The 22,815-nt window shown below is 54.5% G+C and overlaps 9 protein-coding genes across 9 annotated transcripts; 5 read left to right on the top strand and 4 right to left on the bottom strand.

Moving 5' to 3' along the window:
• Positions 1 to 1,418: 1,418 nt before the first annotated feature.
• Positions 1,419 to 4,044, bottom strand: N656DRAFT_723177 (histone deacetylase-like protein). The gene is made up of 4 exons (XM_064812516.1): positions 3,605 to 4,044; positions 3,221 to 3,521; positions 2,623 to 3,164; positions 1,419 to 2,567 (listed from the first exon to the last, which is right to left on the bottom strand). The coding sequence occupies exons 1-4, from the start codon at positions 3,818 to 3,820 to the stop codon at positions 1,704 to 1,706; spliced, it is 1,923 nt and encodes a 640-aa protein (XP_064673680.1). The 5' UTR covers positions 3,821 to 4,044; the 3' UTR covers positions 1,419 to 1,703.
• A 474-nt stretch (positions 4,045 to 4,518) lies between these two features.
• On the top strand, positions 4,519 to 5,657 carry N656DRAFT_786580 (26S proteasome regulatory subunit; the record flags this gene model as incomplete). Its single annotated transcript, XM_064816539.1, has 3 exons — positions 4,519 to 4,584; positions 4,640 to 4,893; positions 4,961 to 5,657. The coding sequence occupies 3 exons, from the start codon at positions 4,519 to 4,521 to the stop codon at positions 5,655 to 5,657; spliced, it is 1,017 nt and encodes a 338-aa protein (XP_064673679.1).
• A 197-nt stretch (positions 5,658 to 5,854) lies between these two features.
• Positions 5,855 to 8,046, top strand: N656DRAFT_224664 (uncharacterized protein). Its single transcript, XM_064808936.1, has one exon. It carries the CDS (start codon positions 6,052 to 6,054, stop codon positions 7,921 to 7,923), a length of 1,872 nt encoding a protein of 623 aa, XP_064673678.1. The 5' UTR covers positions 5,855 to 6,051; the 3' UTR covers positions 7,924 to 8,046.
• Positions 8,047 to 8,223: 177 nt separating this feature from the next.
• Positions 8,224 to 10,091, bottom strand: N656DRAFT_841614 (lytic polysaccharide monooxygenase). Its single transcript, XM_064819003.1, has 3 exons — positions 9,521 to 10,091; positions 9,403 to 9,465; positions 8,224 to 9,332 (listed from the first exon to the last, which is right to left on the bottom strand). The coding sequence occupies exons 1-3, from the start codon at positions 10,006 to 10,008 to the stop codon at positions 8,318 to 8,320; spliced, it is 1,566 nt and encodes a 521-aa protein (XP_064673677.1). The 5' UTR covers positions 10,009 to 10,091; the 3' UTR covers positions 8,224 to 8,317.
• A 1,974-nt stretch (positions 10,092 to 12,065) lies between these two features.
• N656DRAFT_774296 (DUF605-domain-containing protein) lies at positions 12,066 to 13,900 on the bottom strand. Its single transcript, XM_064814238.1, has 4 exons — positions 13,642 to 13,900; positions 13,487 to 13,587; positions 13,302 to 13,429; positions 12,066 to 13,247 (listed from the first exon to the last, which is right to left on the bottom strand). The coding sequence occupies exons 1-4, from the start codon at positions 13,748 to 13,750 to the stop codon at positions 12,317 to 12,319; spliced, it is 1,269 nt and encodes a 422-aa protein (XP_064673676.1). The 5' UTR covers positions 13,751 to 13,900; the 3' UTR covers positions 12,066 to 12,316.
• A 192-nt stretch (positions 13,901 to 14,092) lies between these two features.
• N656DRAFT_774295 (thioredoxin-domain-containing protein) lies at positions 14,093 to 15,883 on the top strand. The gene is made up of 2 exons (XM_064814237.1): positions 14,093 to 14,422; positions 14,484 to 15,883. Exons 1-2 carry the CDS (start codon positions 14,273 to 14,275, stop codon positions 15,849 to 15,851), a joined length of 1,518 nt encoding a protein of 505 aa, XP_064673675.1. The 5' UTR covers positions 14,093 to 14,272; the 3' UTR covers positions 15,852 to 15,883.
• A 185-nt stretch (positions 15,884 to 16,068) lies between these two features.
• N656DRAFT_744845 (ribosomal protein S5 domain 2-like protein) lies at positions 16,069 to 17,110 on the bottom strand (the record flags this gene model as incomplete). Its single annotated transcript, XM_064812886.1, has 3 exons — positions 16,802 to 17,110; positions 16,657 to 16,756; positions 16,069 to 16,582 (listed from the first exon to the last, which is right to left on the bottom strand). The coding sequence occupies exons 1-3, from the start codon at positions 16,977 to 16,979 to the stop codon at positions 16,069 to 16,071; spliced, it is 792 nt and encodes a 263-aa protein (XP_064673674.1). The 5' UTR covers positions 16,980 to 17,110.
• Positions 17,111 to 18,413: 1,303 nt separating this feature from the next.
• Positions 18,414 to 19,298, top strand: N656DRAFT_765123 (uncharacterized protein; the record flags this gene model as incomplete). The annotated part of the gene is made up of 1 exon (XM_064813378.1): positions 18,414 to 19,298. The coding sequence occupies one exon, from the start codon at positions 18,414 to 18,416 to the stop codon at positions 19,296 to 19,298; it is 885 nt and encodes a 294-aa protein (XP_064673673.1).
• Positions 19,299 to 20,522: 1,224 nt separating this feature from the next.
• Positions 20,523 to 21,944, top strand: N656DRAFT_786575 (PLC-like phosphodiesterase; the record flags this gene model as incomplete). The annotated part of the gene is made up of 1 exon (XM_064816538.1): positions 20,523 to 21,944. One exon carries the CDS (start codon positions 20,523 to 20,525, stop codon positions 21,942 to 21,944), a length of 1,422 nt encoding a protein of 473 aa, XP_064673672.1.
• Between the last annotated feature and the right edge of the window lie 871 nt (positions 21,945 to 22,815).

Below are 22,815 nucleotides of genomic sequence, written 5' to 3'. Positions count from 1 at the left end.
TGCCGCCATCACCGATCATAATCCTCTTGTAGAGTCTAAAAATGTACACTACTTCTTAATGTGTTCCTCTAGTTAGGTACCTTATTCAAACCTTCTACTGTCCTTGTTCTGGTGCGCCCTCACCACCCTATTCCACACTTCCCTTCGTTCCCGCTTTGCGACGACAACATAGGCCTGACCCTTTCGGTGAAACGCTTGTTCCAGCGGACCACATATTACAGTCTTTATGGGGCCGACCCATTCACAGCTGTTTGCATTCTCCATGTTGGAAGTTAGCTGTTGGCATTCTCCATGTTTAACGGCATCCGGGACTCATACCGCTAATACTCAGCCGATTTGGAAATACGACGCTACTACTCCATCCAAGCCCGGCACGCCTTACTATTGGCCACATCATGACCGTGCACGTCGCTTACGTCAGTACGGGCCGCAGGCATGTTCAGTCAGCCAAGTTTGATTACAGACGACATCTCTCACCTAAATTACCTAGCGCATCTTGACGCATTTGACAGGCGAATGAAGCTTCAATAACGCAGTCCAATTGAGGTTGAATGGCGTAAGTGGGCTAGACACGAGGGGCTGGGAAAAGTCGTAGAATCGGGGTTAGGATTTAGGATTTGGGTCCTAGCTTACTACGATAAGCGAGATGCAGCGTCACGATGTGGCCAATAGTAAGGGCAAGCCGGGCTTGAGTGGAGTAGCGTCGTATTTCCAAATCGGCTGAGTATTAGCGGTATGAGGAATCGAACAGTAGCCTCTATTGAGTTGCGGAAGGGGAGCTGCCTGCTACTGCTCACTCTGCTACCTAGACACTCTACCTCACACCAGACACACCACCAACGAGACGTCACAATCACTGGTTACTTCTCGGATTTACGTCTAAACTAAGGTAGACCACCGTGTCATCTGGCACACATGGCCAGGAATCTAACTAAACCGCAGCATTCATCGCTTGAGGCGCTGCAGACAGATCCACGACCCCAAACGCATAAGCCCACCATCCGGTATCATCCATCAACAGGCCAGTCCTTAACGCCTATAACAATGCATATTTGTCCGGACCGTTCCCATAAACCCAATGTCCTCCTGAACGCCATCGCAATGGAACCCAAACTAAGGAATCGAACGAGGACCCCGCTGGGTCGAGGAAGGGAAACTGCCTGCTACTACCACTTCGCCACTACCCGGTTGGGGGTGAAAGTAAGAAGGGGCACTTGAACTATATACCCGGTGAAGTGCAGTACGTGATTCCCTTGAACCTATCTGCCTTGTGCCTACCATGGTTCATTTTCATGTAGCAACAAGTACAGGCTCTTCATCCGAACCCTTCGTGCTGATAAGTAGACGATCATCATCACTCTTGTGTTCGATGAATGGACCAAGTCACAAAGAAGCAACTTAAGGGTTCACCGAAGTATCAGTCAAGGCATGGATATCATTGTTTGCTATGAGCGCTATAGCAATTCCTATACCCTCACGTCCCTAACGCCCATGCCTGATACGCCCATGCCTGATACGCCCAGAGAATCCCACGGAAAGCCGGCCAGTCCATGAACTCCTAACAATGCTAATTCAGACCTGCCCTATCCGTCCTCATTGTCCCGAACGCCATCGCAAAACGCCCATCGGATTTTGTACACGCCAGCACCACGACTGCTGCAGCCAAGGCCGTTCAGGCGGTCGGCTCAAAGCAGGCAGGCGGCTTAGTTCTTGGTCGCATCACCGCGAACCTGGGTGCCAGAAGCGGTGCCATCCTTATCGGAGGTCTCGGTGGCGGGAGCAGCATCCTTACCAAGCTTGGCCTCGGCGCCGCTTGCCTCCGGGGAACCCGAAGCACGCTTCAAGGCCTCAACATTTTCGTTGTTGCCAGCGGCAAGGCCGCCATCTGCGACAGAGGTGTTATGCTCCGGCTCGGTGGCCGAGATGCCTTCGACCTCCTCTGTCTTGATGGTCGCATCGGTGTTCTTCTCCTCAGGAGCAGCCTCACTCATGTCGTGGTCACCGTCACCATCGACCTTGGGCTTATCTCCCGTATCACGCTTCTCAGTCAATGCAGAGGCAGCGGTATCGGCCTCAGCTTCAGTAGTATCGGCCTGGGCCTCGTCAATCATGGTGTCATCGTTGTCGGCCGCAGTGTCGGCAGCGGGATCAGCGGGGGTGGCGACGCCGCTATCGACATCCATAGCGTCATCGTCCTTGCCGGTAATGCCATGGTTAGTCTCCTGGCGGGAGCGGCCATTGGCTTTGTAAATTCCGTTGGCGCGAGCCATGTCCTCGTCATCGGAGTCCTCGAACTCATCTTGCCGCTCAACGCGCTTCTCCCATTGGCGTTGGGTGATGCGCACGTCTTTGTTATCGTCCTCATCCAGGTCGTCGAGCTCAGCCTCCTGCTCGTCGGAGAGGCCGAGACCTTCGCGGGGGACATCTTGCATCTGAACCGATGGAACGGGAGCCGTTTTCTTCAGATTCTCGATGACGGCAATCTTGATCTTCTCAAGATACTCGTAGCTGTTCGCGTTCTCCATATTCGAAGCGCGAACATCAAGTTCATAATCGGGTCCATAGTACTAGCAGCTGTCAGTATGAGTCGACAGTTATGAGCAGACACGGCGGGACACTTACTTCGTAATATTCGTTGTACGGCAGGACACGATCCATCTCCACACCGACCAAGCGACCAGTCTCGTAGGCCCAAGTGCGGGAAACATTACGCATGGTGTAGCCACCACCGCCAAGAACCAGAGTCGGCAGGTTGAAGCTGCGGACGTAGTTGACGCAGTTGGCATGGCCGCGCATGCTCAGATTGAAGCAGCCCAAACGATCACCAGACAGACTGTCACCACCGCACTGGAGGACAACGGCCTCAGGCTGGTAGTACTGCATGACAGCAGAAATGACGGGCTCAAAGATGGTCTCATAAGCCTCGTCATCAATGCCGTCACGGAGCGGGAAGTTGACGGCATAGTACTTGCCCTTTCCGATTCCGATGTCGCGGAGTTCGCCGGTACCAGGGAAGTACTCGCCATACTTGTGGAACGAAACAGTCATGACACGATCGGTGGTGTAAAAGGCTTCCTCCACTCCGTCACCGTGGTGGACGTCAATGTCGATGTAGAGCACGCGCTTCTTGAAGCGCAGGAGCTCGAGAATGGCCAGAACAATGTCTGCCAAACCAGTTAGCGCGACGCAAACCACGAAACAGAAAACAAGAGGGGCATACCGTTGACATAGCAGAAACCGCTAGCCTCGCTCTTCTTTGCATGATGAAGGCCGCCAGCCCAGTTGATGGCAATGTCGCATTTATTGCGGTTGAGGCGGGCGGCGCCCTCCATGCTGCCACCAGCACTGATGCCGCAGAACTCGAAAAGACCGTCAAAGACGGGGCAGTCGTCACCGACGTTGTACTTGCCCTGCTCTCTCATAAAGGAGTCCATGTTGTCGGGTGTAACTTTCTGCAAAAACTCGATGTATTCATCCGTGTGAAACTGCGTCATCTCGGCCATGACAGCGGGCTTGGCGCGCTGTTTTCCAACCCAGAAATTTTAGCGACTGGAACAATCGAGAAAACAAAAACCGATAACCCGAGGAAGACGGAGCAACTTACGTAAATCTCAAGAAACTTGTAGACATCGTAATTCATCACCAAGCTGTGAGCAAGGCGAATGCGATGCGGTTTCATCGGGTGACCAGTCACGTAGGCATAATTGCCAATGTCCGAGTCGTAGAAGTAGGCGACCTTCTTCTTCTCGGTGTTGAGCACCTGGTAAAGCGGGCGGGAGCGGTGGACTCCCGACAGGTCGGTCGGTCCAATTTGGGGCATTGTATTTTGGATGACTGGGGGACGCAAAGCTGCGGGAATAGGAGGAAAATTGTTGTCTTGATCGGGACCAGGGCGATCGCGACGCCTGGCGAAATCGTTGGGGGGATCAGAAACGAATGAATTGTAGATCTTCGGACGCGAAGGACGCGAAGCGCGATTGGCAAGTAACTTGAGAAGGGAATACCACTCCTGGGCAGTGAGTGACTTTGCCTCATCAGAAGAGGCTGCGCTAGCCGGATTAGCCATGGTCGCCTCTTGGGTGCACGTGATGGAGGCAAAAGTGAGGCAGTCGGTGACTGGGTCGGTGAAACTTCGGAAGAACCTCGGGATGCAAGGCTGAGAATTTGTAGAATCGGTGGGTGTGGAAGTTTGGTGGGGCAGGCGGTGAGTACCGGCAGATGTTTGGTGGGCCAGCTCACAAGCACAGAGAGTGGCTTAGGTAATCAGAATGCAGGCTGCCAGGCTTTCGTCAACCGCAGCTTGACGGACAGGGCAGGTCTTGGCTAGCTCCGGACAGCACCTACGGCGATCAGCTCCAAACCTCCAACTCTCAATCTAACCCACCAAGACACTGCTGTGCCTCCCCATCAGCCAAGCGATCTTTGATCTTGCACGCAAGTTCACGACATAATACCTTTCAGCGACGTACATTTAGGATTTTTATTTCACACAAAGAGTCCTCGCCCTAGCAAACCACCATGGACCGGTTCAGAAGCTTACTCGGTGGCGGGAACTTGAGCTTGGGAGGTCCGGCCCCGGGGACGGTATGCGCTGCCCTACTACTGCGCATTCCATATGTTGACAAGACAATTTGCCCAGGACAACACAAATCTGATCGACAACTCAGAGACCGTCTACATCTCGTCACTTGCCTTGCTCAAGATGCTCCGCCACGGTCGCGCCGGTGTGCCCATGGAAGTCATGGGTCTAATGCTCGGCGAGTTTGTCGACGATTTTACCGTTCGCGTTGTGGACGTCTTTGCGATGCCCCAAAGCGGGACAGGCGTTAGTGTAGAAGCCGTCGACCCAGTCTTCCAGATGAAGATGATGGACATGCTACGGCAAACCGGCAGGTAGGAAGAGCTGCTATAAGTGATCACGGTCTTTGCGCTAGAACTCGTGCTGATACTGGCATTGCAGACCCGAGTCCGTCGTCGGTTGGTACCATTCCCATCCAGGTTTCGGCTGCTGGCTGTCTTCTGTCGACATCAACACCCAACAGAGCTTCGAGCAACTGACACCGCGTGCCGTCGCCGTCGTCGTCGATCCCATCCAGTCGGTCAAGGGCAAGGTCGTCATTGACGCGTTTCGTCTGATCAATCCTCAGTCCCTCATGATGGGCCAGGAGCCGCGCCAGAGCACCTCAAACGTTGGGCACCTGAACAAGCCCTCGATCCAGGCCCTTATTCACGGCCTCAACCGGCACTACTACTCGATCGGCATCAACTACCGGAAGACAGCGCTGGAGGAGAACATGCTAATGAATCTTCACAAGCATGTGTGGACTGAGGCCCTGCAGATGGAGGACTTCAGGACTGAGGGCCAGCGGACCAAGGAGCGCCTCGAGCGCTTGGTCAGCCTCGCCGAGGGTTATGAGAAGAGGGTCAAGGAGGAAACGGAGTTGACAAAGGAGCAACTGAAGACACGCTACGTCGGCAAATTAGACCCCAAGAAGCACTTGGAAGATGTCGGCCAACAGCTGATCGAGGACAATATTGTTGCCGTGTCAAGGCAAATGATTGACAAGGAGGCAACCATGGCACGAAAAGATGGGACTACGGGAGCTAATGGCCAACCCAACGGTGACCAGATGGATATAGAGGAGGAAGAGCTCTGAGGTAACAACTAATCCGATACACCTTCTGGCTCGAAGGAATTTGGATTTGGCGTTGTATGACTAGGCGTTAGGCAAGGCCGTGGAATCATACCGGAAATACCAAAAGACGGGTTTCTCAGTGCAGCCCAATGGGCGTGTCAGTAGCGGAGCCTGTGGCCTGTCGACATTGTTTGTTTCCCCCTTTGTTCTTGTTCTTGCGAACACCGATGCTAGTCTGCAGCGGGTGCCAAAATGCATACAACAGCACTAATGGTTACAAAGTGCTTGTCTCGGGATAATCTGCATCTGGATGTCTTGTCCGGTGCGATGCTGGATTGTTCAAAAGCTGATCCTCTATATTTACAGGCCCCTTCCCATGCAATGATGCCATTCGGCACGCACTATTCCTTACACCATGGGGGATCTTGCGGGCCTTGTAAGGACTACACGCCGTGACTTGCCAGGCATGTCAGACAGGTGGGGTTTCCAAAGGGGTTCGAGAAGAACCCTAAAAGGGGATCCGAACGGACACTACAGACCTCAGAGGGACCCAGGCAAGCCCCAGCCAGAACCACTCCACGAAGAGATGACACAAGTGGACGGAAGCGGTCGAGAGGCTAACTCTCAGCTTCGCCCCAGCCTCCCAATGGCCAGCCTCTGGCCGGGATGGGAGGCCCTTCCGGCCATACTAACTCGAGTGCCCCCAAGGCGTCCCGTCGGGCAACCTCGTCGCGACCGGCGCACTTCGCGATCTGCCGCTCCCATCGGCTCTCCATCCGCAACAACAGCCCAACAAGCTCCTCCTAACCCGGCATCCCCATCTGGGCTTCACCCAAAACCCTTCAGAAGCCCCGCGCGCGCACCCTGCGCGCGCGTGATCGGCCCGGGTCCCGAACCACAACCCCCGGCCCCATACGTCCAGGCCAGCACCACCACCGCCGCCGCCGCCGCCCAAACAGTGAGCAGCAGCACCAACCCAGCTCTCACCACAGCGACCCGTCCCCCGTCGTCGCCGCACATCACAACGGCGCTCACCCCTGAGATCCTCAAACGCCTTCTTGACGCCTTCGATCACGCCCTCGGCGGCTCCCACGCGCGCTACGTCGTGGCCGGGCGCGCAGCGCTCGTTGTCTGGGGGCTTCGCATCGCCCACCTCATGCCCTCGAAGGTGAGCATCCTCTGCCCGGAGGCGGCCGATCGCGACGCGATGGTCACGCGGGCAAAGAAGCTTGGCTGGTGGGCTACACCTTGTCCCGGTGAGGGTGATGCCTGGTTCTTGGCCGTGCCTGTTAGCGTCAACGACAGTGGTACTACTGGTAATAGCAGTAATCCTGCTGCTGGTGGTGGTAATGGTACTGTGACGGTAGGGATGATTCTTCGCGTGACAGCGGACAAGGCGGAGTGGGAGAGGCTAGAAAAGGGGACCGTCAGCCCTGCGCAACTGGCTGAGCCGTACATAGGCTGGGTCGGGGAGATGTTGCGCACGACAGCTAAAGTCCTGCACCCGCCCGCGCTGCTGGACAGGTTTGCTGCTCTCTGGCTAGAGGCTGCGCAGCGCCCGGGCGTGGCGGTGGTAAAGGCTGTGCATGGGCTGGCGAAGATGATTCTGTGGATGCTCCGCCGGTTTGAGGAGGATGTTACGCGCAGCGGAGGAGGCAGGTGGCGGTTGACGGAGCACGACGTGTCCCGTGTGGTTGACGCGCAGTTTTGGATTCCGTTTGTGCGCAGCCATCCTGGGTCGCTGACGCTGTTGACGAAGTGCGGGCTGCGAGGCCCGATGGATGGGTATCTCCTTGGCTTGGAGCGTAGCACCAGTGGAGACGGACCCAAGAATGAACCATCTGAGGTTGAAGTTATTGAAAGGGCTCCTGAAGGTGAAGCTGTTGAAAGCGCTCCTGAGGCTGAAGTTGCTCAAAGGGCTTCTGAAGCTGAGGTTGTTGAAAGGGCTTCTGAGGAAGAAGCTGCTCAGAGGCCGTCTGACGCTGAACTCGAATCAGCCTCAGATGCTGGATTTGACAGCCCTTCTTCACCACAGTCTACAGCTACAACCCACGAAGGGGAGGAGACCATCCCTCGCCAGTCCCTTCTCGAGGATCTGCGCAGCATTGATCTTGCCGGTCCGGCCCCTTACTCACACCTACGCTCTGAAGAGGTGGACCGCGGCATGATCAAATACCGGCCTTACCGCCGTGCTGACGCTGATCCGTGGTTTGGGCCCCATCCACATCCGACCTGGAGAAAAGACGCAAGGCATGACCTTGGCATCGACATCGTTGAGCTTTACTGATGCTGCGGCATGTTGAAGCTACGTTTGTTCGGCTGCAGAGAGATACTTACCTTCGCTTAGTGATGGTCTACTAGATCTTTTGAAGATAAAGCATAAAGCATCCGCTCCCTTTCGCCTGGCGAGTGATGATTTCTCATGTAGTTCACAGTTCACCATAATGAATAGCACAAGGCATAAAACAAAGCATTCTCGGTTCTGTGCGGCTGCCTGGTTTCCCCTCCCAGGGTTCCAACCACTGCTGTGCAACAAGTACACCTACAGCTAGCTAGCAGCGCACGATCTTAATCTTAACTGTACAGTATGGACACATCAGGACACTGACAACCGCCCGATCCAGCCTTTCTCTTCACCTCAAACCACATCCTTCCTCGTGGGTAAAGGCCTCCATCAGGCATCAGGCAGTGAAAGGACTCCACCAACCGCCGCGAGCCACTCCGGCGCCATCATCCCTCTTGGGCATCACCTTCCCATCGACACAGCGCGTGCCCTTTGCCAGGTCCTGTGGAATTGCCCAGCCCCAGTTGCAGACGCCAAACTGGCTCTCACCAATGCAAATCACCTGGCCATGGTTTGAGCAGGGAATTGCCTTGTCGTTCGGCTTAGGCACAGACATGGGACCGGTGGTGATCTGCGGGGTTTGAGTTGGGAAGCTGATAAACACGGAGATGGTGGCTGAGGTTGACGTAGTCGGGCCAGTGGGGGAGAATGGAGTGGTGGCTGTTGTATAGACCTGTGAAGTGACTGTGCTTTTGATAGTCTCTTTGGCGATCACGCCTGTTGTCGTGTTGGCTACGACTGGGACTACCACCAAGGATCCAGAGGCCCTGCTCATTGTCTCCGTGACGCTGCAGCCGGGGCCGGACTGCGAGAGGGTACTTGTGACGGTTACTGTCACGGTACTGGTTCGGATGGTGAGCCGACCGCTCTCCGCCGTTGGGGGCAAGCTGCTGGTGAGAAGAGAGTCAGAGCATGCATCAGCGGATGACGAGCTCGTGCTCTTGATGCTTGAGACGGTGCTGCTGGGCGAAGAGCTTGCAGGAAGGGATGAGCTTGCACTCTCGCTTCTTGAGACCGTACTGCTGAATGAAGAGCTTGTGAAAAGTGATGAGCCTGTGCTCTCACTGCTTGAGGCGCTACCGGAGTCCTCCACGAACGTGGGCAGCGACGAGGCAGGCGGAATCTGGGAGCAGTAGTTGGGTGGCTTTACCGCAGGCTCAACAGGCGGCACCAGGACACGGCCGTATTTACCTGGGTTGGGGAAATTGACAATGACTTCGTTCGCGCTTGTACCGGTTACGCAGTTGGGCACGTCGAGGTCGCCGGGGTAGTTGGCAATGAAGATGTCAGGCAGCTCATCGATGAGCTTCTGATCGCCGGTTCCGCCCGTGATATCGACCGGGGCACAGTTCCTGTTAGTAGGTCGTCGTCAGTCCAAATTCGCTGGGATACCCTGCGGCAATCTTTGCTCCTTACATGTACATCTCCCTGTTTCCAATCTTGTTGAACCAAGTCCAGGCAAAGGTGGCAGGCCCGTTCTTGAGGCTGTTACCCTGTTAGTGAAACCTCATCTGTGATATGATGAGGGACAGTTACATACAACTTCGGAATGGGAATCATGAACTGTCGGATGCAGTCAATGCCTTTGTCGTCACCACAATGCTTGCTGTCCTGGCGCATGTTCTTGTCCTGTCCGATCACGGGGAGGTTAAATCGTTCATCGGTGAATACCGCCGGGCAGCCTCCGATGATGCTGTAGATGGTTTTAAATTTGGCTGACTTGTTCCAGTCTCCTCCACCGGTCGGCTCATCGTAGGTGATGCTGAACTGGCACGAGCCGCCGCCATGCTGGCCACCACCAGTGAAGTTGACGAGGGTCAATCCGCCAGCCTCGACCTGGGTACGCGACGAGAAGCCGTAGTGGTTATGGCAAGGGAAGGGGTGCTTACCGCCGCTGATGGGATCAACCTGGAGAAGCGGCGCGATATCCAGATTGTACGGGACAGGAGTGTTCATCACCATGTGGCTCTGAACACCACACAGAAAGAGCATGATAGCAGACAAAGCTGCTAGAATTCGACGCGACATTTTGCGAACCTCTGAGAGTTTGTCTCGATACGATACGTGAAAGTTCGATGATATATGGGTAGACGCGAAAAGGCTGGTCGATATTTAGTTTCGAAAGAGTGTATGCGAGTAGGGAAGATTTTCGAAAGAGGGTGTGCAAGTAAGGAAGGTTTCGCGACTCGACGCGTTGAAGAAATAAAGTAGGTCTTTCGAAGCGTTGTGAAATTCGAAAGGAAACAAAAACAATTCGAGGAAGTTGGGTTCTTTGGAAGAATTTGTAGGTGCAGTAAGTCCAAGTTATGGGGCAACTTGTCACCAAAAGGATACCAACTCCAGTCAGTTTTCTTGGCTCTTTCCCAAGGCTAAGTCGGAGGAGTCACGAGAAGGTCATGTGTAAACTGCCACCAGTCTTTTAGGGCGCAAGACTCCCTTTCATAGCATCCAAGATGAATGGATCAAGTCCACCGCCTGTTGTCAAGGACCTATGACCTTCATTGTCGAGAATCGAGATAACCCTATCACCCGGGCTTTTGATCCTGTTACTGACCATGCCTTAGCCACTGTGGCATATGTGACATGCTACAGTATGGGTTGGGTTTGAAGATCTTATAAGCAGTGGAAACTTGAAGTTCAACGCTGTGTCAGTGTTCTACAACCTCCGAGTGGCACTGTGGCATTCAAAAGCCGGGTCAAGCTGTGATACCGACGTCTCAATGTATGGCATTTGGATCTACTGCTAAGCTCTCTTGATTCTCCAACCTGAGCACCGAGTCCGCTACAACTTTCCTTTCATTCTTTTCAATGATCACTGAGTCTGGCTTGGAGATCAGGCAATATCATACAACGAGAAAACCACGGAGGTTGTGTTGAAAGCGCTCAAAGGTTTCCAGTAAAAGACTTATCCCTGACCTCGACCCCTGCGGTTGATTATGCTGAAGCAATGTACATCGTGCCACTAGCTTGGACTCCAACCATTCTTGATGGCAAGAACAGGGCCATACATCGGGTAACTAACTCGCTGCTTCAGTTGAGAGTCGCAATATCCCACCCCATGCGCTGGTTCAACAGCTCCTCGACGTTCTTTGTTATCCATCTTATCACTTGTCCCGACATGATCTATAGACCACGACTCCCGCTGCTAGGCTGGGAAGGCAGGGTAGGCGGAGGTAGTGGCGAGTAGGTTCGAGTCCGCCAGTCCCCTTTAAGAGTGTCTGATGTGGTCGAGGACGAGTTGCTGTAAGAGTAGTTGCTCTCGTTGTCGTCCATGCTGGCGTCGATTATCAGAATGAAACTATTAGTAAAAGGGTTCTTCGCTACCTACCTACTTATACGAATTAGAATCATGATATGACTGCTTGTATTGGAAGGTTGGGACATAGCTGGGGTAGGACCTTAAGTTCACTTGGGCGTCCCCTTACTCCTACTTCGTTGACTGGAAGCCAGTGGCGATGCTGGGCGAATGTGATCGTGATAATAAGTATCACCGTATGCGGCGGAGGACAACACAATTCTCTGGCCAAGCTGGATATGCTATGAGTAGTATGGTCAGCACGGAAGAATGGGAACTTAACTCCTTATATGCCCAAATACACTTGGTCTGTTAGTCGGAAGCCTTGGTCCCCCACAAGGCTCTCTCGTAGTTTCACTTGCTCCTCTTTAACACCCTTGTTTCACCGAGTCTAAATACCTTAGGCACCGTCTGGTGCGGCTGAGTGACGGGCAAATCCAATCCGATAAACGGCATGTCAGTGAAAATTTACCAGGCTGCATGTTAATCACCCTCAGGCTTGTCCCGAGGAAGGTCCGATGCCAGCTGTGGTAGTAGGCCTGGAGTGAATATTGATTCGGCCATTTTTCAACGACAGCCGATGTGTGCAGAGCGAAGCAGTAATCGAACCTGACAATTCGGCCCGAAGCTCTCTGCTGATGTTCTCCCTCCTCGCGGGCATCGGGAAAGCTCGTCCCTGTCATTAACTGGCTGCAAAGCAGCTCAGTTGCGGAGGTGCAGTGAGTTAGCAAGCGAGAAGGGGTTGAAAATCGAGTGTCCGGTTTTACAACCGTGAGAACTGCACAAACACGCCACGAAGAAGGCTGTGACATTTCCAAACCAACTTTTGTTGTTCGTGTTCTTTGCTCTACGCTCACAGAATATGGAGACAGCTCGTTGGTGTCAGAAATGCAGGAGTCTTCAGCCTGAGAACCCACAAAGCACTCTTTACAGCGTGATTTCGGGACGGCATAATCGGCATAAGCATCAAGGTTCACAGTTGTGAAACCCACATTGTACTACCAACTTGCATTGGTAGTTCATCGTTTGTATCATACCCGGCTATGTCGCCCCCAAAAGCTCTAACGCTCTGCGCAATTCTCTTATGGCAGTAGGCACATCTTCAAAGTTGAGCGCTGAGATAGCCCACTTGGCATGCTTCTGAGCCTCGACCATCGCAGCCTCATCCACCGTAGGCCCCCCAGCCGCAACAGGCGCATAGCTTTCTGCTGGAGTTATTGTAGGACGTGCGGGCCCTGGCGCAGAAGCTGTTGGGGCCATATTCGTGTAATAAGAGTCAATGGGTGGACTGACAGGCGGTGACGCCACCGCAGCGGTTGATGGAAGATTCGTTGAAAATGTAGGAGGGACGTTAGAGGGGGGTGAAGGTTGGTGATGAGGCCACGCAGAGGCAGAAGGTGGGTCGACGGGAGGCTGCGACCATGCTGTCGGTGGAGGGCTCGTCTCAGGACTCGGTTGCGATTGCGTCCAGCTAGCCGGAGCGCTAGGGAGGTTAGGCGTTGGCTGGAAGTCGCTTGGATACTGTGACAACGAATGAAATGACGCCGGCTGCGCTGGCTGACCAAGTTCTGTAGGAACCCCTGGCAGCCGAAGCTCGTCGTCGGGTTTTGGGGAAGGACCACGGTAAGAACCACCAGAAATAGGGCTCGGTGGTAATGACACTCCGGCAGCGTCTCTGCGGAGGTCCGCGTCGGGCACCTCCTCCACGGTTGCTCTCCTCGGGATGAGATTCGATGGATCGCCGCTTTGACTCTGAACCGCCCCGTCATTCGGTTCCGGTGTAGGCGGTGCAAGGTCCTCCTGTTTCGGATTTGACTCGTTCGGGTCCTTGCCCTCTTTGATCGCCTTTACGATTCTTGCTGCGTTCCACTTGGCATACTTGATCTTCTGCTGCGTCTCTGCATCCGCCGGGCCCCAGATATTTACTAAATGGAAGAACGTTGCGGCAGCATCGAAGGTCGTTGCGGTTTGTCTAATGTTCTCTTAGCGTGGTTCAACAACAAAAAAAGGGGTTATCATAGCCTACTGTGTGACACGGTTCGCTTTCACGACCCGCTCAGCTCGGTCGAGAGTCTCCTGAGCGAACTGCTCGACATACGCCTGTCCAGCGGTATCGTCTATGATCGCATCTTCATTCGCATACTCTGCCTTGGTCTATCCGTGGGCTGATCAGCATCATGCAACAGTGGGATGCCCGCGTAGCACGCGAACCTGTTCCAACTTGTCCATCAGATGGGTTGTGTAGCGCAAGATCTCCTCGTCTGTTGTGTGCAACTGCTTCGCCAGGATCTGGTTCACGGTCCAATATTCGCCTGTAACTGTCAGAGGCTAGGACAGAGGCAAGTAGCGAACAATATGTCACGCACACCAATAGGCCATTATGGGCTTCACATTCTGGAGCTGCGCGGCTTTGGTTGCGCATTTCCAGATGTTGATATCGGCCTGCCGCAGCGCAGCTGGAATGCTGTCCGCCATGGTGGATGGTGTCCAAATGAGACTGCAGAAATGTGAAAGTGAATAAGATACGAAGCGAACTTTGGAAGTAAATTCAATCGTCGGTCGAGATGAGTACCTTAGGTCTTGCTTCTCGGTTGATCCAGGCAGGTGTTCCTTGTTGGTCTTCCGAGGCACGCTCGCCGGGGCCGGCAGCTGCGATCCCCACTCAAAGCCCCACTGGTCCACGAGGGGCATGGAGCTCTGGCCACTTAGCGGCGTGAGCTTGCATGTTTCTGCCGGTTTCTCGATCTTCTGTGGCACCTCATAACTCTTGGGTACATCCGGCATTGGGAAAGGTGTTCTTTTGCCAAAGACGGAAACCGGCCAGCCTGGAACAATCCTCTTCCATCATGTGTGCTTACCCCTAGGCTGGCTGACATATAATGATAATTGGAAGGCTTCCATACTGACTCGATGATTTAACAATCGTTTTTCTGTCCCAGGTATCATCCACACCGCACATATCCCACCTGAGCTTGGCTTCCTTCACGGGCATCCATCATGCATCACCCCACTCTCTGCGCTGCAGCGCTTGCTCTTCTGGCTGCGCTCCCCGGGGCACAGGCCGGCCTCTACACCAAGAAATCGCCAGTTCTGCAAGTGGATGCGAAGGACTATGACAGGCTGATTGCCAAAAGCAACTACACTTCGGTACGGATAGAGAACCAACCACCTGTAAACCCCACACTCTACGCTGACTCGTCCCTCCCAGATCGTCGAATTCTACGCCCCTTGGTGTGGCCATTGCCAGAACCTCAAACCCGCGTACGAGAAGGCGGCCAAGAACCTCGAAGGCCTGGCCAAGGTAGCCGCGGTAAACTGTGACGATGATGCGAATAAGCCCTTCTGTGGTTCAATGGGCGTCCAGGGTTTCCCAACACTCAAAATCGTCCGGCCGAAGAAGGGCGGAGGCAAGCCGATAGTTCAGGACTACCAGGGCCAACGGACGGCGAGCGCCATTGTCGACGCCGTCGTACAACAGATCAATAACTATGTGGTCAAGATTGAGGACAAGTCCTTGGACAAGTTCCTGAGCGACAAGAACGAGACGGCCAAGGCGATCCTCTTTACCGAGAAGGGCACCACATCGGCACTCCTCAAGAGTATCGCAATTGACTTTTCCGATGTGATTATAATTGGCCAGGTGCGAAACAAGGAGACCAAGACGGTTGAGACCTTCGGCATCAGCAAGTTCCCTACTTTGCTTCTCCTCCCTGGGGGCGATGCGCCGGGTATTGTCTATGACGGAGAGATGAAGAAAGAAGCTATGGTCAAGTTCCTCTCACAGGCAGGGGAACCAAATCCTGATTCACCCAAGGTTAATACAAAGCCCGGGAAGAAAAACGGCGAGAAGTCGTCGTCGACCAAGCCACAGTCCAAGAAAACTTCTTCCACGGCGTCATCCGAGACAGCCAAATCCAAAACTGAAACTGCGACACAGGAAGCGCCCGTCATTGTGGAGACGGCTTTGCCGATTCCAGCCATCAACACGCCAGATAAGTTGATCAAGGAGTGCCTGACCGAAAAGTCGCACACCTGCGTGCTGGCTTTTGTTCCATCAAGTGAGGATGAGAAGGCCAAGAAGGCCCTAGAGAGCCTTTCCCAGCTGGCGTTCAAGCACGCCCAAAGCAAGCGTCATCTGTTCCCGTTCTACGAGGTTCCTAAGAGCAATGAGGGAGGAGCGTCCCTCCTCAAAGCCCTCGATCTGAGCGGCGACGTCGAGATCGTAGCCATCAATGCACGGCGTGGATGGTGGCGACACTACGACGGCGCTGATTTTGGACACGAGAGCGTTGAGAGCTGGATTGATGCGATCCGTATGAGCGAAGGGGTCAAGAAGAAGCTTCCCGAGGGCATTGTTGCCATTTCCGTCGAGGACACTGCGTCAAAGGCGACGCCAGAGGCCTCGTCAGAGCCCACTCCCGATGCTACCGAGTCTGCAAGTAGTGAGAAGGCGACACCGATTACCCCTGAGGCTGATAGTGCCGAGTCCTCGGCGGACTCCACCGAGGCCACGTCAACTAAGGGCACTGACCCCACCGGGGAGCCAGAGACTGCCGCGGAGCATGACGAGCTCTGATCGGCCGGCCGTGGCACCTCGTGTATTTTACTGTTCTGGCTTATTAGCAGGGGTATGCATTGGGCGTAGTAAAACTGTTTTTGGACCATGGTTATGAGGCAGGAATGGAGTGGGTGTCTCAGTGTGTAGGTAGTGAATGGCAGGTTTTCTTACCTGAAAGAGTGTCACGGTAGGCAGAGTGATCTTGTGAGCAAGCATTCCAGCCATGCAACTCCCATTAGTCCATGTCCATGTCATTCAGCCCTACTCCCTTCGCCACTGTACCCTCCCGTATCATCTGACGCCCCTTCTCCCGGACGACCCGGTCCAAGATGGCCCTCACTTGCTTACAACCGTCCACGCCGACCGCCAGCATGCCCTCCAGCCGGCTGACTTGCACTCTGCTTTCGCACACCAGCACAGCCACGCGATCGCTCTCTCCCAGCGTAGCAACCGTCAGGCCCGGCAGTTCCTGCTCCTCCTGGTGGTTCAGGTCGAGCAGCGGGTCCGCGCCCTCGTCGTTGGCGGCGTAGGTCGAGGTCGATCCGGCCGTGCACGCGGCGACGTAGTCGGTCATGGGTATGCCGGCGTCAACACATGCCAATGTCGCGGCATTAATGAGCGCCGCAAGCAGCGAGCCGTCCTGCGACAGCACGTGCAGCGAAATGTTGATCTGGCTGTGCGGGAACAGGTGTGTGTGCAGGCTCGCTGCGAGCGCGTTGGCTACGGTCGATTGCATCTCGAGGGTGCGCCTGTGTCTGGCGGTCAATAACCGCCGTTTCTGCGTCGGGGATTTGTAAATGGGATTGACTCGGCCTTGACTTACTTGTCCCCCCTCCCCCGCCGCTTTCGGTCCACGGAGCTGAAGCCTGCGATCACGATGCTCACTACTACCTCGGCCTCCTTTGCCTGTCCTCCCGCACCGCCTCCGCCACCACCACCTCCGCCAGCTCCGCCGCCGCGCCGCGGACCGGGCTCGCTAGGCCCCGTCACTACGCACATGACTTTGGTGTGGCCCATTTCAAGGTAGCTGGAGCCGTCGGCCGCCGCTTGGGTTCGGATCTGGGCGTGCACGCGCCGCAGCTCATTCCACCGCCGCCCGTCCACGCGGAGCAGCGCGAGGTTGTAGGTTGATGTATCTAGGGGCATCGCGGAAATGGATTGGATGGGATGACGTGTGTGGAATCGGTCGGTTGGTGGTTTGCTACTCGCCAAGCTCGAAGGTAGCCGTTCAAGCTGGTTGGGCGTTGGGCACTGTCCGGGCTTTTTCCAAACTATGCAGATGTTTCCAATACTCCTTTTCAGGCAGTACTGTACTTAGTGTCCAGACTCCGGAGGATCGCAGAGAACTGAATTTATCGTTTGATTCCGCAAGTGGACGCTGGATGTGGTGTGTTTGCCCAAGGTTTCTTTCTGCATCTGATTCGGAAACCAAAACGACAAAAATGCGTTCTCGCCGCGGGGCACGGAGCTTGGGCCGCACAGTCGCACACTGCAGCACTCGCAGGTGGATCAAGTCGTCTGGGCTTCTCAGTTTCTCAGCATTGATTCCGGTGGTGCATTGAATTATCTTGATTAATCTTTCTAGTTGTGACTTTGCTTACGATTACCTATCCGTAACTGAGCATGATAACCACCTACATCAATCTGTAGTCTCCCATCAACGACGGCTCAAGCTAACGTCTGATTTTCGAGGATTACAGAAATCAACTCAGACCACCGCGGTTGATGGAACAGGAGCAAGGTCCGAGCCAGACGAGACGCCGAGCCACGGCCCGCAACGCTGCAATCAAACGATCCTAACAAGATTTGCGGTGAATAAGGCGCATATCTGTTATGCAGTCTAATCTCATTTTTTCTGTTCTAGACCAACCGTTAGCGTTGATTAGGCTCATTACAGTACGGTACGGAGGTACATACAATACCTTCAACACAAGACCCTCCGAAAGACTATGCTGTTCCTATCCTCCTCCACAAGCCGAAATCAAGGCACGTTTTGCGTCAACATCCGCTGCTGTGCTTCGCCGGCCTGATATCATTGCGTGGCTCTGCTCCACAAGAACACGTTGAACCGGTTTGTTGGTCAAGGTGTTGACGTTGTGTGGTGTTCTGTTACGGAGTGCCGTGGTTAATTAAAATGAAAACATGTCACCGAAACCCCATCGTCCAACCAATGGCAGCAGTCGGGGACCTGCATGAGCGTGTAACTGCGGGTCCCAACAACCATTCAGGAGCTTGGATGAGAAGATCGACGCTCTGGGCCCGGACAGGGGATAACTTACCGCAAATGGGCCAAGGCGGCACCACACTATTTCCGTAGGGGATGGAGAGAACATCTCCCTGCTCATTTTAACTCTCCTCTCCTTTCCTCCTTCAAGCTTCGACCGACCGACGCATTTTCGCGCCTCCGTCCACTCCTTTCGAGATCTCGTATCTCCAGTCACTCCTTTGGCATCGCGCTCATCAACGTGATATCCCTTCTCTGACAACTTGATTGCCCGATTGCAGTCGTCGATTGCTCGCTTCAGCAGATTCAAATCACGCCTACAGTAACACCTACGAACAAAACTCGAAAACGTCAAGATGCAGCTTCCGCACTTCCTTCTCCTCGCCGGCGCACTCGGTGCGGCCGCCCACCCATCGGGTCATATGCACCTTCATCGCAACCTTCATACTAAGCGTGACGGCCCCGTTTTTGTCAAGAATGTCCACAGCCGTCCCACCGTCAAGGCAACCTCGACGACGGTGGCACCTGCCCCCGCGGCGTCCACTCCGTCTGTGAAGTCCACTGAGACCTCTGCCACCGAAAGCACCTCCGACTCCAATGAATACATCGCCTTCTGTGGTGGCGGCGCCTCGTCGAAGCGCGCGACATACGCACAGATCATGTACACGGGCAACACAGGCACCGCAAACGGCTGCGCCTGGAACTCCAACCTGATGGTGGTACCAAACAATATCGCCGACAAGTATCAATACGTTCAGGAGTACACCAACGTCGCATCCGAGCCATACCAGGTTATCTGCGCCAACAAGATGGGCGCCGACGGCCAGCTCACGGGCATGTTCAAGGTTGACGGCCAGAACCCGCTGATCTTCACGCTCAAGCCCGGCGAGACCAAGACTGTGGTTGCCGACGCCAACACGCAGGGAGTCTGCGCCTTTGCCCCGAACGAGGTCCCCACTACCAAGTACGGCCAATATGCTGGTGTCTGGGCTGAATTCGACTTTGCCAACACCAGCAACAACGGATGGTCTGGCGCCGACTGCTCCTCTCTGGTGGCTCAGGCTTACGACATGGATGTTCCCGGCTGCCGCATGTCGCAGGGCGGCGTCGACTCAACCATCTACCCCGGCGGCAAGGGCGACAACGCTTACACGAAGGGCATGGAGGATCTCGATGGTATTGGGCTCAACATTCCTGCTGGAAAGACCACGGTCAAGGTTCTCGTTGGCTTTTCTGGCTAGGTTTTCAATGTTCTAATATCTACTTCTCTGCCGACGGTGTCATTTCGGAGGAATGGCATCAGATAGGGCTCGGATTATAGATTTGCTTGTTGTTGATTATTCTCCCACTCAGTCGTGAAAGTACATGGCTCTGGCTTGGTGGGCTTCTTGGGCGCTGTGCCGAGCACATTTGCATGGTTTGAACTTAGCGTGCTATAATGATCTTCTCTTGTCTCTTAATCCGGACGTGTCTGTGTGGTGATTAAGATCGTTGAGGCACCTGCATCCTAGCCCAACAGTTCTAAGCTGCATAGCATGGATGTCGCCATCGGTATTTCTCGGTTCGCTTCATCATATGCCCCATCTCGTCCAGCAGTCACCCAAGATCTCGTCTCCTCCTAAAGGGGAGCTTTAAGCGCGGTATACCACAAACAGAAATACAGCTCTATTCGGATGGGTCCAATTGTGCATCACCTCAGTTACCGGCCAGCCATCCAGCCAACGCAATCCCCACGTGCATAGCAGACATACCTAATACGCATACCGCCAGCAATATGCCGCAGGGTCACATTCCAGTGGCCGAGTCTCTATGCACCCTATCGGGCGAGTTACGAACCTACAAGTTCTATCTGACTTGAAGGAGTGGTTGTCGACTGGGCCTCCCTGCGCTAAAAGAGATGGCAGAATACTCCGTACCTGAGGTACTCCGTAGTTCTCGGGTGAGCATGACACGAAATGGCCGAGGTGAATGATTGACATATTGGAGAGACCAGACTCTGGCACATACTATCTTCGGATACTAATTGGGCCTAACTGATTGAAGGTACCGTACACCCCAACCTACAATCCCGATTTGGAGGTTGCCAGTTAATCAGATCGGACGTTAACATTCTGGCTACTCACTTGAACTCTCTGAGAGACTGAGACTGCCATCTTGAGGTCAAAGCTTGGTGCCGCTTTTCGACTGCTTGGCAGGCCTTTCAGCTCTCCACATCCCCCGCCTACCGCCGATCTACGGACTGGCAACGATGGATTCCACTTGGATTCCTGTCAAGGCAGCTGAAACTTCGTGGCGGGGCAGCGCCAAATGCCGCCGCTGTTGGTTTCAGGCCTCCGCCCAAGTCGGCCGTCTTAAGGCGCTTGTTCGGTCCAATTGAATAAGAGCGATGGCTTCCTTGAGTCCTTTCTCACACCATCGCATCTCCCAAGTTCCAGAACTACCTTGAGGTTGACAGAGACATCATAATGCCCAGCAAGGGAGTGCATGTGTTCACCTACATCGCCGTGCCCGGCTGCTCGATTGAGCTGTCGGTGCCCGAGCAGACCATCAACGTCAATGAGCTGAACCGCTTCTGGAACGGCACCATGGAGGTGGAGGCCTTCGCCATAGACAGCCTGTTCGACAAGAGGGGGCGCTTCACCTTCAAGGTTTTCCGGGACGGAAACCTGATCACGGAGCAATGGATCGATGTCAACGCTATCACGGGCAACGCCAGCGGCGGCACCATGGAGTCCATCGCCAACACCCCGTCCATCTTCCACGGCGACGACCTCATCGTCTGTTACGGTCTGTACGAGGCTGGCAGGGGGCATGATATCCTGCCCAACCGGCACCAATGCTACATCACCGTCACGCCCAACTACTCCAACTGGATCGGCAACGTAGCCCCGCCGGGCTCAGATCTCGAGAACAGACCATTCACCAGGCTGGTCCTCCCCTCGGCGCACGACGTCGGCATGAACAGCATGCAGAGCAGCGAGGCTCTCCTGCAGCGTGTTGGGGGCGCCGTCGTGGGGACCATGATCGACGACAACAAGCTGCTCACACAGATCGCGGACGCCCTGTCCGGGCGGGCCATCGCGCTCATCGCGCCCAACATCATCTTCAGCCTGGCCATCACGCAAAAGGACAGCCTCGACGCCATGCTGCGCATCGGCGCGCGCTACTTTGAGTTCCGCCCCGCGCACCTGCACAACGCACTCGTCCCCACGGGCGCGCTGCCGGACCGCCTCTACTTCCAGCACGCCGCCATCCCGGGCATGGCGTACGACGCCTTTCTGCGCGAAGTGATCACTTTCTTGCGGGAGCACCCCACCGAGATCGTTGTGGTGCAGCTGCGGTGGGACGGCGTGGTGGAGGATTGCAAGCGGCCCTCGGACGACGAGAAGCGCGAGTATCTGGAGACGGCGCTACGGGAGGGCAACGGGGAGATAGTGGCGGGGAATTTGGACGACATGAAGCGTATGAGCATTGCTGAGCTGCGCCGGGAGCGGAAGAGGTTGATCATGCTCGACATGGTCGACTCGCTGTCGACGTACACGGACGAGGGCAACGCGACGCTTAATGGTGACAGCATTGTTGAGGCTTTCCCCAGGGTGCTGACGCCTGACAATCAGCGAGGCAAGGCCTTTGTGAATATCCAGTGTCAGGCGACGGCGTCGAATATCCCGCGGGCTGTAGTCATTTCTGTTCTGGAAGCGGGAGTTACGACGAGCTGTCTGCTGGCGACCAAGGGGATATGCGATTCAAAGACGCTGCCTTGGTGCAGGGATAACGTGCTGCGGACGTGTGAGCTGGATCAGCTGGTTGTTATGATGAATGACTGGATTGACGGTGCCACTGCTGATGTTGCGGTGCAACTGAGTCGGCAGAGGTTGGAGAGGTAAGTGCGAGCGACTCCTCAGATATACTTGTCTTGGATACCTGGATCCTTTGGATATAAACGATTTTAGGTAGCATCGGGTTGGGTTTTTGCTGGACAAGTGGGCATGAATCAAATGGATCTACCTTAATCTTCCAATCTTCATGGATGGCTACTAGTACATATTCCTCCAAGGGTATGTACATCCTGCCAGCGTCGCGGCCACAGGATTACCCGTTGGCTTGAGCTTCATTGGCATTCAGGGGCCACTATCAAGATTGTGATATCCACACTATTGCCCTGTTGTAAGGCCCAGGGGAGCTGCCTAGAAGGGAGCCTTACGAAGAAGGGATCTTCTCTGACATTGCGGTCTGTCTCTTGACTTATGAGTTTGGCGCGAGCGAGGCGAAGATCAATGCCCACAACATCATGTCAACATCATGACTTATAGGGGTGCCCAGCTCGGCTCCATCTTCCGCCAGTACTGCTTGCATTGTTCACGCCAAACTTACATGTCAGAAGAAGACAGTGATGTCAGGGCGCCGCCCCTCTCCTGGCGCCCACATGCACATCTTTGACTGTGTACAGAATAGATAGTTGAAGTCTGGTTTATGTTGCTGCCACTTCACGTTCAACACACTCACCGGACCATTTCTCAGCTACCTTACCTACATCACCAAAAGTGACAGCAACATATTATTATTATTACTATTCCTACCCCGCTGAGCCTGTTAGATAGGTATAGCGGGGTAGGAATAATAATAAAAATAATAATAATAATAATATGTTGCTGTCACTTTGGGTGATGTAGGTAAGGTAGCTGAGAAATGGTCCGGTGAGTGTGTTGAACGTGAAGAATAAGCTGGTATGTTGATGGGCATTGATGTTTACTTATA

The sequence above is a fragment of the Canariomyces notabilis genome (assembly GCF_033297395.1).
Source record: "Canariomyces notabilis strain CBS 508.74 unplaced genomic scaffold N656scaffold_2, whole genome shotgun sequence".
NCBI classification, from domain to species: Eukaryota; Fungi; Ascomycota; class Sordariomycetes; order Sordariales; family Chaetomiaceae; genus Canariomyces; species Canariomyces notabilis.
The sequence above is the reverse complement of the archived record's forward strand: the minus strand, read 5'-3'. Positions and strand labels throughout refer to the sequence as shown.